The sequence below is a fragment of the Platalea leucorodia genome, assembly GCF_965183815.1.
Source record: "Platalea leucorodia genome assembly, chromosome: 9".
Taxonomy (NCBI): Eukaryota; Metazoa; Chordata; class Aves; order Pelecaniformes; family Threskiornithidae; genus Platalea; species Platalea leucorodia.
In genome coordinates, this window is record NC_138831.1 from 34,316,127 (window position 1) to 34,329,627 (window position 13,501).

A 13,501-nucleotide genomic window follows, 5' to 3' on the forward strand; every position below is an offset into this window, starting at 1 on the left:
ACTGATGTACTTCAAAAAAATGTGTTAGCAGCTTGGAAAGTTGATACAGCTCAAAGCAAATTTCTTTTATAAAACTGTTGAGGAACAGAAAATATTCACTGTCAAGAGATTTCAGCCAAATTCTGGAATGACTGTTCTTTCCTGTTGATCTAATCAAGCTAGATGTAAAGCTTAACAGCTAAATAAAGAGGATGATGAGCATAGGCCCAGTATGATATAAATACTATCCTTTATTCTCTTCTCCCTGCCCCTTCTTTTTCATCCTTGGAAAGAAACAGCTTGCGAAATGTTAGAAAAGTTAATGTTAGAATCTCACCAAAGTCACTATGTAATTAATACTAAGTGCATGCAAAGGCATTTTGTTAAATGAAGGCTAAAATTAAAAAAAAAAAAATCAAGATGTTTTTAAGTTCCACTATTTTCCTCTCTTTTTTGACATGAAATTTTTCATACTCTTTCCATGTTCTCCTTTTCCATAACAGCCTTCTGTGACTTCCCTGCTTTCAGAGGAAAAGTCTGTATGACCTGTTGTGCAGATGCCATTGATTAGACTGTGAACATTTTATTGAACTCCTGTACAAGAAGCATGTTTCTCCAGCTCTCAGTTTATACAATCTGTAGCTGCCTGGGAACTGTATTTTCTATCAGTCTCTGAATTCAGGCCTTACACATGACTAAACAGCATCAAGATGCCTACTTTTCTTGTTTCCTAAACTTTCTTAACTGTTAAAGTTTCATGGTGGACTTTTGCTGAAGGGAAGTACACCTTTGTGCCCATTGTTCATCAGTATTTTTGCCAGAGATGTTTGGGGGCTGTGTACTTCTACAAACATCTCAAAAAATATGGAAACACAAATCTGTAATCAAGCAGAAGTTTAGCTCATGCGCTGTAACAGTCATACATATAAACAGTAAGAAAGTTATGATAAAGTGACCTATCAGCATTTCTGAAACTTGCAAATAATTCCAATGTGTTTATCAATGCAGCACAGCAAAAATTTTCCAATTATTTTCTTCTACGATTCCACAATCAAACCACTATGCAATGTTTTAAATACTGCATGTTTGGTTAATATGGTTTTTTTTTAAATAATTATAAGGAAAAGCATCATTTTTTTTGCACTGGATTTCTTCACCTGTTTCATATTAGAAAAGGTATTAAAAAGGTTGTTCAAGCCTCAATAACCTTTTTTCAATTTCTCATCTCTCTACCCTCTTTTGAAAGGCAGTAACTGTAAATGTCTCATGTCAGTTCCAGGGCCTTGTGAACCTGAAGACCTCATTGATGGAATCATCTTTGCAGCCAATTACCTGGGCTCTACACAGCTGCTCTCTGAGCGCAACCCTTCCAAAAACATAAGAATGATGCAGGCCCAAGAGGCGGTGAGCCGTGTTAAGGTAGGGGATTTTTATGGTTTGTAGAATACTCTCTGATCCTTTGACAGTTGATCCCTAAACAGTACAGGATCTGCAGCTTCAAACCTATTCTGAAGTGCACTTATGTGAGTATAGATCTAGTACTGTAAATACCATTAGTTTCCAGTGCTTATTATGAAGATACATACGGCATCTCTGAGGAACAAAATATAAAATATTTCCGAGTCTATTCAAAATTGTTTGGAAGCTGTATGAAGAATTCAAGTATTAAAGACAAATTGCAGATTGCAATTAGGAAATATTCCAATGCCAAAGCACAGGATATTTGTTTGACTATGGTTTTCCTCTTATGTCATTAATAAATTTAACTTACTACAAATTGTGAAGATTACTCTCAACATATTGAGTTATTACTTTTTTAGGACAAGAAGATTCATCACTATTGTGTTTGGATTTGGTGCTATTTACAGTGAACAATTTCTGTGTAAATAATGTAGCATAGACTGCTTCATACAGCTGTGTATAAACATTTTTTTTTTGGTTAATAATCCAAGTAGGAGATTCTTCTGTTACAATTTTTTGTGAATCTGCTGTAAACACCTCATGCAAATAAACACCTCATGCAAATAAACACATGGTTAGAAGAAGGTAGATTTAAATGCTAATAGAAAAATTATGTGCTTAGTCAATAAAATATTTAATTGGTAAAAATTGCCTGTTCTTGAAGGAAACCAGTTTGGGAAAATCATTTACTTAGCAAGACTGTCATGATGGATGATTGATTTGGCATTTAGAAACAAATGGAAGGCAAGAAAGGTCCAGTTCTTTAAACTTTCCAAACCTTTGAATTTCTTTTTAGCATATTGTGATGTCTCAAGCACAAGTAACTGTTATTGCAGTTAACTCCCTAAAAACTGTTTCATATATTAATACCAATCCGAATCTGTCAGGCATACTTGACTACTTTAGCTAGCCATAGAAAGAGCTTGAGTTACGTTTTGTTCAACAAGTACATGTAGACATATGATTAATATGGGTAGAAAATCTTGAGCTTAAAATAGTGCATGTACTTTCATTTTAGACTGCTGCATATTTAGCAGGATAAATGTTATGAGCAGCTGTTAACAGACAACACTCTCTGGTACCAATTTTTTTGTAATCAATTGACAACATGCATAGTGCCATTAAATCCAATTACGCTTGAGAACTGCATAAGATATAAACAAATCTTTCTCTCTTGCACATCCTTCTCCCACTGCCCCCAAATTTTTAATTTTTAACAGTCTGGATTCATAGTCAAAAGGTTTCCCTGACTTCCCACACTGTCTTTTCTCTTTCTTTGTGTGTACATCTGTCTGCATTCTTTTTTTATGCTACTCCTCAGAGGATGCAAAAGGCGGCTAAAATCAAGAAAAAAGCGGTGTGTAAACTGTTTTTCTTGAATGCTAATGTTTACTTACATTTTTGTTGTACTTGTTCTCCATGGAGTGTTGTGTCTTTCATTATGGGTCCTCATAAAGTTGTCATTTTGTTTTTTTCTTTGTTAAGTAGTAGAACACTGGATGGAATAAAATGAACTCATTTTCTTCATTGTTCATTTGCTGGAGTGCCAGTCTGCTGCTCTTCTTCTGTTGACTACCTGTGATTTGTTCAGTCCAGATATACAGCCAATGTTATCCGGGAGATTTTTTTTAATTAATGCTTACTTTTATTTTACTAACCAAAGCAGTAAATGTATTTCCTGTGCTTGTGACTTACTGTATATTTATTAGATTATTGTCAATACTTAAAAACAAAATAAATTTACCAGGTAGTAGCTGGAACAATTCATACAGGAGACATTTCACTCAGTTAAAAACTATACTTCAGTTAACTAAATACAGTTGACAAAAATATCACTAAAATTGATTTTGCTTTTTTTGATGGTCTTGGATGAAGCAATGCAAGTAATCTCTGCCAAAGTATATGCTTGCTTTGTATTTTGCTGGATGAGACTTAATTCAAATAAAATTAATCTGAATTAAATACAGGCATAGCTAAGTCTTTATAACTACAGAAAAGAGCAGCAAAAACATGATTCTTCCTTGCACTGTTTCGTCAAAGAACCAGTCTCTGACCTGGAGACTGATGCCTGCCTTTAGCACAGGGTGCTACAGTCTGTGGCTATTTTATTCTGAGGCTGCTAACATGGGTGCTGCTAAATACCAGTTGCAATAGTGCACTGTGGACACGTAGCCTGGAGGAATAACTAGGTTCCTGCTGGAACCCAAGAGTATTAGGTAAGGTCTTGGATGATGCTTCATTGAGAGGTAGCAGCTGCTTTGCCACTTTCTCTCCTGTTTTCTCACCTGGGCAGAGCCAGGACTCACACTTAGGAAACAATGTGGCATTACGCTGTAATCCCACTTGCTCTGTGACCATGTTTTGTAATGGGATATGGAACTGTTCCCCTAGTGAGCAGTGCTCAGAAGTTGAGGTCTAAAAGTCAGCTGATGACTTTCTGTGGTATGAGAGAAATATGAGTTCAGTGCTCAGTTCTTTGTTTTCTAGAAAAAAACCCTAAAACCCACCACAGTACTGACCACCAGCTTGCACTTTTTTTGCTGAGCTCACTGAAGATGGCAATAGCTAAGCAGCTGATGGGGAGCAAGTCACTTTCTCAATTCTCCTACTTTCTCACTTCCGGTGCCTCAAGTACTGAAGTGCATCCGTGAGACAGTGGGGAACAAAAAGCCACACTCTTTCTCCTGTTCTGGCTATAAATAGAGAATTTTAGTACTTAAGCTGTCAGTCCCACGGGCTCCGAAAATTCACTTACCCACTAAATCAGAGTATGCTTCACTCTTTCTATGCAATAAAAGCATTCTTTGCATGTATTTAGAAACACCTTTGAATAGCTGTCTTTGTAGTGGTTTAACAGTGCAATTGCCTCACATCACATTATGCTTGAAGTGATCAGTGAATTTGTCATTTTAAAGAGGAAATTAAAATTCCCCGTGTAACAAAGCATCTGTCTTTTAGACTTCAGAGGGAGATTCCCAGGGCTTGACTGAAGTCGATCTGTTCATCTCCACACAGAGAATCAAAGTTTTAAATGCAGACACACAGGTAAGTTATGATTAAAACTCTTCAAGAATAATGTTGAGTTAGACTGAGCTCTTATACTATTAGTGGGAAACTTTACTAAATTTAGATAAATTCACTGTTGTGAGAATATTCAGAAAGAGCAGTGTTAGATCTACTACTGTTCTAACACTTGCTATTTGCCAACATAGTAATACTGACAGAGTTTTGCTTATTTGATGTATTGGAAAATGTCTGCATGTTACCAAGATCTATAATTTAATTTAGGAAAAGATTCAGAAGTCTTTCAGAATGCATGTACCCTGTTTCTCGGAAACAGTTTCAGTAACCAAATTTACAGTCTAATATTTGCTGCTTTGACTAAGCTACTCGTATCTTGCCATTTTTAATATTTAACCTCCTATTTTTCCATAAGCCACATCTGAGCTACCATCGTCTTTGCCTAAGGCAAATTATTGATTATTCATATTAAAGAAGCATCTGGAGACCACAGCAATAATCAGCCTCATCTTCTAGGAATACATATATATATATTCAATAAGAGGCGATCTTCATATGCAGGATTTTTTTAAGGAATCTACAATGAAATACATATAATTTATACACGGATCCCAATATTTAGTATAATAATCTCACAAGATCTCTTAGCCTTTGATCATACTTACAGAAAGCCTTTAAATTTTCATTCTTACAAGAGGCTTTGAAAAGGGAAATTTTAATGACATTTTTTGCTTTAGTTTTCACTAAAAAACTCCACTGTATGCAGCTAACAGCAGCTGAAAAATGGTAAGACCTCAAGTTACATTAAAGAACAAACCTTTTAGAAAGTGCTTAGTTAAGCTAGATATAGCCAAACTATAAAATTCATCTTGTAGTATTTGGAAAAATGGTTGGAGCGACCTTATCCTATCCTTTCAATTATGTTCTTCCAGAACTTATGAAGGTAATATTTAGTCTTTTTTTTTTAGTAGCAGAACAGACCAAGGATTATAGTTAAGTTCAACTGTCAGAAAGATATCAAAACAAACAAACCCTTTGTAGGCAATTTGTGAGTAGAGATGAGTAAGAGTCAGCACAGATTTGTCAAAAGTAAATCATGTCAAATCAATCGTTTTCTTTTGTGACGGGGAATATATTTGTCTATGGCACAGAATCAGCACACATCACCTATTGACTTAAATAAGACTTTTATCTTGTATATATTTTCTAGATTATATGATCTAGATACAAGAGATACAAGCAGGCTAAAAAAATTTCTGAGAGTGCACTTATTTCTGTTGTGCACTTATTTCTGCCATACAGATGGCAACATGAAGAGATAAAGAGCAGAGGGAGACTCCCAAGCATGTTTCTTTCAGGTAGTACTGTTCAATATTTTCATAAACAACTTGGAAGATGGACAGAGAAAATGGTTATTGAACTTGTATCCTGGTATATAACATCAGAGCACAGAAATATCGTGGCTAACTGAAGAACTGAGCTGAAACTATAGGAGATACTTCAATGAAGGCAAATGTAGCACTCTACATTTAGGATTTTGTTTTGTTTTCAATTAGTATGTAATTTGTTTTTCTAACAGTGCAAACCATGAGGCATCTACTTCTTCCTGAAATATAAGAGAGCATGACCATCTTTTAATGTGAGGGTAATGATAGTATCTCCAGGAAATGGATTATTTTTCTTTTAACATATGCAGATGTCCTTAACAGGCCACTAGAACTCCCAAGAGATGGAGCCAGATGAGCAGTAGAATATCCCATCTAACATGGGCAGCAGTATTTACAATCTCCCATCCATAAATCGTCCTGATACTGCATTTCATGCATGATAACCAATACCACTATTTGTTATGGCTCAGCCTTTTTTTGACCTCATGGTAAACATGCATCATCCAGAGAGTATATTACCAAAGCTTATGACTACCTTTTGCATTAGCAGAAAATAAAATGCTAGTAATTATTAGTGTAAAGATGACTACAGACAATTATTGATAGATGAACAGCTACATTTTATAGTTGGAATATATGGCAGTATAAAGATAAGTTCTCTTTGTTGAGTAAGGATTAGTCTTAGAGGAAGTCAATCTTTCCCTTCTTTAAATAGTTCAGCATTTCAGCTGAACACCAACCCTTTTAAAAATAAAAAAGGAAAGTCCTTTGAGGCAGACCATAAACACTTTGTCAAAGTAACTGTTATCTTATTCTCCTGATTCCCCTGAGATGTCTAGTGATATAAAATGCAATGCACCATGAGGAATGGTGTCTAGTACGAGCTGTTCAGCTAGATGAAAATAGCAATATTGGAAATTATTATAATTACAAGCTCTCTGGTGTTTGCCCTGGGTTTTTTGCTTGCTTTTTTTTTTACAGTGGGTCTTTCAGAGAGCTGTAAGAAAGAGACTTATCCCCATGACTTTTTAGCATTGCTGTTGGCATGCATTTGCATTTTTTGGCTTGGTAATATTTTTCAGTGCTAGTGAAGTTTCCTGACTGGTGTAATTACCATAGGTCTATTTCATCTGGTGTGGCAGCTGGCAGAGACAATCTGTTCTTTCATGGCTTTATCAATTATATAAAACCTATTTCTGCAGTGTGCCATTCGTGTTTTAATCCATCTGTATAGCTCACATGAGGTAGCAGCTGATTTAAAGTGTAAAATTCTCTGTTAAAAAATGACATGCAGCAGGGCTCAAAATGCTCAGTAGCACCAGTAAGGTGTATTGCCACGTTGGAACAGAGCCAGCTCTGGTGATTCTGTTGCCCTCAGCAACACTAGGAAATGGCACCCCTGCCACTTTTTAGTTACTTATGCATTTAGTTACTGAATACATTCAGCCCAGGTTGCCCACCTCTTTAGTATATGTGGTAGAAGCAACCTTAGGTTTGGCCACATGCCTGCCTCATATGAGAGCAATTCTTCCCTGACTGCTGCAGCTTTACAGGCTTGCAGTCACTGCACGAAAACAGCAGAAATATCACAGCAGCCTCTCCCATCTTCTTGCTCATTCAGTGAAGAGAAGCTGGGAGTGAAGCAACTGGGAAAACTATCAGAGAAAAAGCCAGATATAGAGGTCACAAATGTGTATATGCAGAGCCTCTGGTAGATGATTGGTTCCGTAAAATCTTTTGACTCATTAGGCTGTCTAATTCACACTCCCACAGGACTATATCGCTTGAAAGCTTGGAAGATGCTTACGTTTTCCTCCTTCAGGTGTTCTTTGCATTTCAAGAGGGACAACAAATGGGATTCTAAAAGAGTTCCTTAGAAAGGGGAATCTGGACAGGAGAAGATCGAACAGGGCTATTAAAAAAGGCCAAAGGAGAGACTGAATTTCTAAGGACACATATAAGGATAACAAGGATGGAATGGATGGGCCTAGAAAAGGGATGAGGGCAAGAATAGAGAAGCAGATGGGCAGAGATGGAAGGATTCACAGGAAAGTAACAAAGGAGGAGAGAGGGTGAAAATGAGATAATGGTAATGGAAAATAGAGTGGAATGGAATATAGAGTGAGAGAGGAAAAAGTTAAGTCAAAAGTAAGGAAATGTTTACAGTCACTATATATTATTTGCCTTATTCCTAATTGTAATTGCATTAGACAGGACAAAGGTGGGAGGGAGTGGGGGAATGACTGCTTTCACCCCTACAAGGGGAAAATAAAAAAAACCCCTATGAGTAACTTCTGTGTGACAATAAGGACAGAAAGACCTTCTTGGCAGGTGAGATAAAATGCATTCATTTTCCCATTCCATTCACTCTTGTGCACACTGCATGTATGATTACACCCTTACAGAATACTTAGTACAGACTGCTGAAAAGCAATTATCTCTGCAGAAAAGCAATTATCTCTGCAGAGCTCCCTAGATCCTGCTGAGCGATGTCCATTATAAAACATTTTTCCATACTGAGAGAAGTGCTATAAATCCTACTGAGCCCCTGCAACCCTTAGAGACACCCCCCAAACCATATCTTAACCATCATCACTTTTCATAGTTTAGGGATAAGCATAGAACATTATATTTCAAGCCTGAGAAGAATCATTACAATAATTTTATGGGTAGTGATTCTCTTTGGTAAGACAGGTGGTTCTAAAAAACAATGATTTTTTTTCCCCCCCTCTCTCTGTCAAGTTAAATTGTACTGAAATTCTTAAAACAATTACTTTTGTCGACTTGAGGAACAATCTTTCTCTCTTAGGCCTTAGAGATTTGTTTAACTAATGGTAAACTAATAGCTGTTTATATAAAGGATGCTGCTGCTTATACAAATGATGAAAATCATGTATTATCTCACAGCACATTATAGGTTTTTTTTGAAGATCAGATATCAAGGGAAACCCTGCCACTACAGACACAGCAAGGAGGGTATCTCAGTCATCTGACTGAGTTAGATGAAAACTGACCTCATGCTGCTCAGTGGGATATTCTGATACATATCAAGAGCCACTAGCAAATAATTAAAAAAAAAAACCAACCAAAAAAAAACCCCAAAAGGCCTTCTTAGGTAAAAAAACCCCAACCCAACAAACCTGTAATCAATTTTTCTTTCTTCACATTGGAAATATCCACATATATATCCAAGCAGATACCAAAAGCAGCAGAAATAACCTCAGTCTTGGCCAAGAACCAAAGATATGTTAGACACCAGAAAGCAATTTACTGACTCAAAACTAATAGAGATCACAAAGTAAAGCAAAATAAATTGATTCAATAATAAGTATTCTTTTATTCCAATTCAGGCAGAATTTGGTGGATGTTTTTACTTGTTTGGGTGGCGGGGCGGGGGGGTGGGTTTGTGTGTGAAGGGGACATACTCAGTTAGTTTGATCAATAAAACTGTTATGCTTCTGGTTGTTTCCAGTTTGAGCAATAAATAAAAGTCTGGAAAACCCTCCAAACTAACTAATGACCCCAGCAAGAAGGAATTTTCAGATGGGCCCTTTCTGTTTCTTAAAGAAGAGAACAGTTCATCTCTAGAATAGCAAAATATGTAAAGAAATGATAGAAAACAAAGTTAACAAAGCATGGTTTGGAGGCACTTTCTTGGTCTTTGTTTCAATAGAAGGCTTTATCTTAATTAAAATAAGTACTTAGCATAAGGTTTTAAAGTAAGCAGCATCCCATTTAAGAAGCCTATAAAGCTCAGGTTTGAAATGTCCCATAAAAATATGATTTGGACTCTTTTTTGCCTTAAACCAAGGATGTTCACCCAATGGCAACAGATTGGATTCAGTACAGCACACCAGCCATGTCTGAGAGCTGAATTAATTACCCTGTCAGCCTGATATTAAAATTACCTCTCATGAGCCTCCTGCAGGCTCCTCTTTGTCACACAAGAAGTGCACACATCGTGTGACCATTGTAACGGGACACAGGCGTTTTACTCACATGACAGCAAAGTAGAGTCTGGCTTTGTTTGAGAAGGAGCAAAGGCTGACTGCTCCAAATACAGAGGACAAGCACCTCAACTCAGATGGTGATATGTGGGCAGTAGGGGGGTGAGGAGGGACAGCACAGTCACATAGTGAAGAGCAACATACAGTTCTTGAATGTCTCCTCAGGAAAAAATGTAAATCATCGCCGCCTTAAAATACAGTTTTATGGCTTCTGTGGGTCCTTATAGCTAGGAGACTTTTTCTAATATTTTGTCTAAATTGTCAAAATATCTGCTAGATAAGTGTTACTAACATAATTTATATTACCTTTTTTTCCTAGGCATTTCTATTCCTCCGTAATTATACACAGACTTCAGTAGCAGTGATTTTTTCAAGGCACTTAAAAGGAAGTACAGTCAATCAGATTACTTGATTGCATGAGCATTCCTAAAACTCTCATTTTAAACCTAGAAGGTTTTTACCATTATGGAACATCTTCCATAGCAACACACCTTTCTGGGAACTTAGAGAAGTTGTGGCTTTTTATTTACTTTTATTAAAAAAAAAAAAAAACCAAACTAAAAGAGAAATCAGGTTGCTTATACAGTATCCTGAATAAAACCTGTATGAAGGTACAAATAATTGTCTAAAACATTAGTGTAAATAAGTATATAATTCTGTTTGTCTTTACAGTCCTAAATATATCAAAATATATTAGGCTTTGAAATTATCACTGCAGCAATGTCACGTACATTGTTTTATTAAAATAACATTATTTTACATACAGAAACCTTTTAATGAAAATGAGACTGCTAGCTGTTCAGCCACATTAATGTATTCATCTTAACGCTGAGTTCAGAAATAATAAAACTTACTACAAGTTCATACTTAGTGGTGCACAGAAACTGTTATAAAATGTCCCTGAAGGTTCTTCCTTCTGGGAACTCATTGCTCTTTTATATAAGAAACAATTGATAGAAGCATGAACTGGAGATGGAAACAAAAGATAAAATAGTAATACCTGAAATATAACAAGTTTAGTGGCAACATATCCTTCTCTGACTACAAATATGCACTCAGTTTTCATTTGTCCCAGGCAACTCAATACTTAATTAAAGCCACTGAATAATGATATATTCCTGTGAAAAATGCATTTAGAAGTAGTAGGCTGGGATTTCCCCTGCTAATAGCAGAAAGTAAAATAAGAGTTTTAAAGGCTGAAGTAATTAAAAGGATGCAGAGCTCAGGGATTTGAGACAGAGGCAGGAAGTTTCAAGACTTTTTATATTTAGTACTCTTTATGGTGTTCTTACATAAGAAGTGTTCATTAGGATGAAGCTTGGACAGGTTTCCACTTAAAATCATTCTCACAGGCAACAGCTCTTCTGAGTTGAGTTCTCCCAGCACAATTGAATTGGCAGCCTAATAACACTGACTGGAATAGGATTTTGACTGTAAGCCCAGACACTAGACCAGTTCCCTCCAAACTGATCTGATATATAGGTAGCCAGAAAAAAGTATTAAAAATTCTGCTTACAGAGAAGGTGAAATACTGCCGTCATAGCTCTTTACAAAGAAAAGTAAGGATCGCTTTGATGTATATGAGAAAATGTTACCTTAGATATTATTGCTATTATAGGACATGATTCAAAAAAATTGGGAAATGATACCATTTTCTTATATACATATGACTTCCCTAAAATGTTCTGTCATTGTGAAATGCATCTGCTACATTCAGCAAAACTAATACAAAATGTTTAGAAAACATTAGTACAGATCTTCATTATTGCTTTACAATAGCAACCATGTTATATTTGCTCAGGCAACACTTCCATTGAAGCCAATTTCTTGAACAGCCACCATACCTTCAGTTGGAGTTTGGGCCCATTTACTGTGTAAGGGGTGTCAGAGCCAGGCCCATAGAAAGCACGTCTGTAGCTTTTGTCGTTCTCAAGCAATAGGCCAAGGAGAGGGAAGATGCAGCATTTGTAGAATAACAGCAGGCATGAAGAATGACTTTATTTCTCTTTGCTTTATGTAGGAAACAATGATGGATCATGCGCTGCGCACAATCTCATATATTGCCGACATTGGTAACATTGTGGTTTTAATGGCGCGACGTCGCATGCCAAGATCAGCTTCTCAAGACTGTATTGAAACAACACCTGGTGCCCAGGAAGGAAAAAAGCAGTACAAAATGATATGCCATGTCTTTGAATCAGAGGATGTAAGTAAATGGAATTAAATTTATTTAAACAACATATCTCATTTACAGAATCTCTGAAATTACATCTAATTTCTTGAATGAATTTTTGTTGTCAATAATCTTTTCTGATTGAAGCTACAGGTGATCTGTGGAAACATTAGCCAGTTGTTTGTCCCTATTCATATCTTTTTTCTGTCTCCACAAATTCATGTCGCAAATTCATGTCTTCTCCTCAGTCGCAAAATATCCACTCTTTGTCTCATGTGTTATAAAATCATTTGTGTTCTTTCAACAATGCTTCCCCAAATGCTTTAGTACCTAATTATTTGGAGTTGTCTGGAAGTCAATGGCCATTCATGGCCAAAATTAACTTATGGGATATCAGATTGATCATTCATCCTGGATTGGATCCTTTAGTTCAGCGGGTTGGCACATAGTGACACACTTAAACCTCCAGACACTTAGCAATGAGGTGGAACTGTTCTGGACCTCTTTCAACTGAAGCCAAGTTGCTGAGAACATCTACCAGCTTGGCAGGCCTGGCACAAGGTTGCCCTCTACCCAGTCCTTATTCCCTTATGGCTTGCTTACTTGTAGTTGGTATACATACTCTCAAACATGCGACTTGATCCTTTGATATTTAAGAACACATTCAGCTGTTTATTTTTCAGTTCTCTTTATTCATCCCTAGCATCGATTATGAATTAAAATTTTTATATAAATGCAATAGAGCTAAGGAAGTATAGTTCTCTATATTTATAGAAATTTTTCTTCACAGCCAGAAGAATTTAGCAATTCTTAAGTTAAAAGGCTAGGAAGAACTCGCTCTCACTACTCTCTCAGAACATCTATACAACAGAAAGCATAATTTCAGTCATTTTTTCCCAAAGGATACTCTGAGATCTAATACCATATTAGCCCTAAACCACTTTTTGTTAAAATTCCGTTTAAAAAAGGAGTGACCGCTTCAGAATTTAGGTTCTAATTTTCACTTGCATCAGAAATACCAAAAGATGAAAGAACTTTGGAGCCATTCTCAAAATAGGATTGCAGAAGTAGTGGTTGCAAGAGAGTTCTGTACATCTCCGCTGCATCCTGCTTCACCCCTGTAAAAAGTGCTAGTGTGCCATGCCTTCACCTCTTGTGGCAAAGGAAGATAACCTTGCTTTACTGCTATGGTACATCCAGGTTTGTTTTTGTAGCAAAATAGATATTTGTGTCTGAAGTGGCAGACCAGGCGATTTCAACCTACAACAGTCATGGAAAAAAAATACCAAGCGAGTAAAACAGAAAAAGCAAAATTTGTTGTCTGTTTCTAGCTTGACAGTTGACATACAAGTATTAGTAATAGGCAGTACTAAAAATTTCTGACTATCATTATATAGGAACAGATTTAAATATAATTTCTGTCATACCAATTAAAAAATAATTGAGTTCTTTGGTTCAGCTAGTCATAACTC

At 36.4% G+C, this 13,501-nt stretch overlaps 1 protein-coding gene across 2 annotated transcripts in view; it reads left to right on the plus strand.

The window, feature by feature from the left end:
• Positions 1-13,501, plus strand: part of APBA2 (amyloid beta precursor protein binding family A member 2) — a gene marked incomplete at both ends in the record, with an annotated part of 45,362 nt that overhangs the window by 18,513 nt on the left and 13,348 nt on the right. The window contains 4 exons of one of the 2 annotated variants that reach the window (XM_082322582.1): positions 1,253-1,398; positions 2,762-2,797; positions 4,399-4,485; positions 11,877-12,062. In XM_082322582.1, coding sequence (XP_082178708.1) covers positions 1,253-1,398; positions 2,762-2,797; positions 4,399-4,485; positions 11,877-12,062 — 455 coding nt within the window. The remainder of the gene's footprint in view (positions 1-1,252; positions 1,399-2,761; positions 2,798-4,398; positions 4,486-11,876; positions 12,063-13,501) is intronic. The other variant, XM_082322581.1, reaches the window with a different exon arrangement.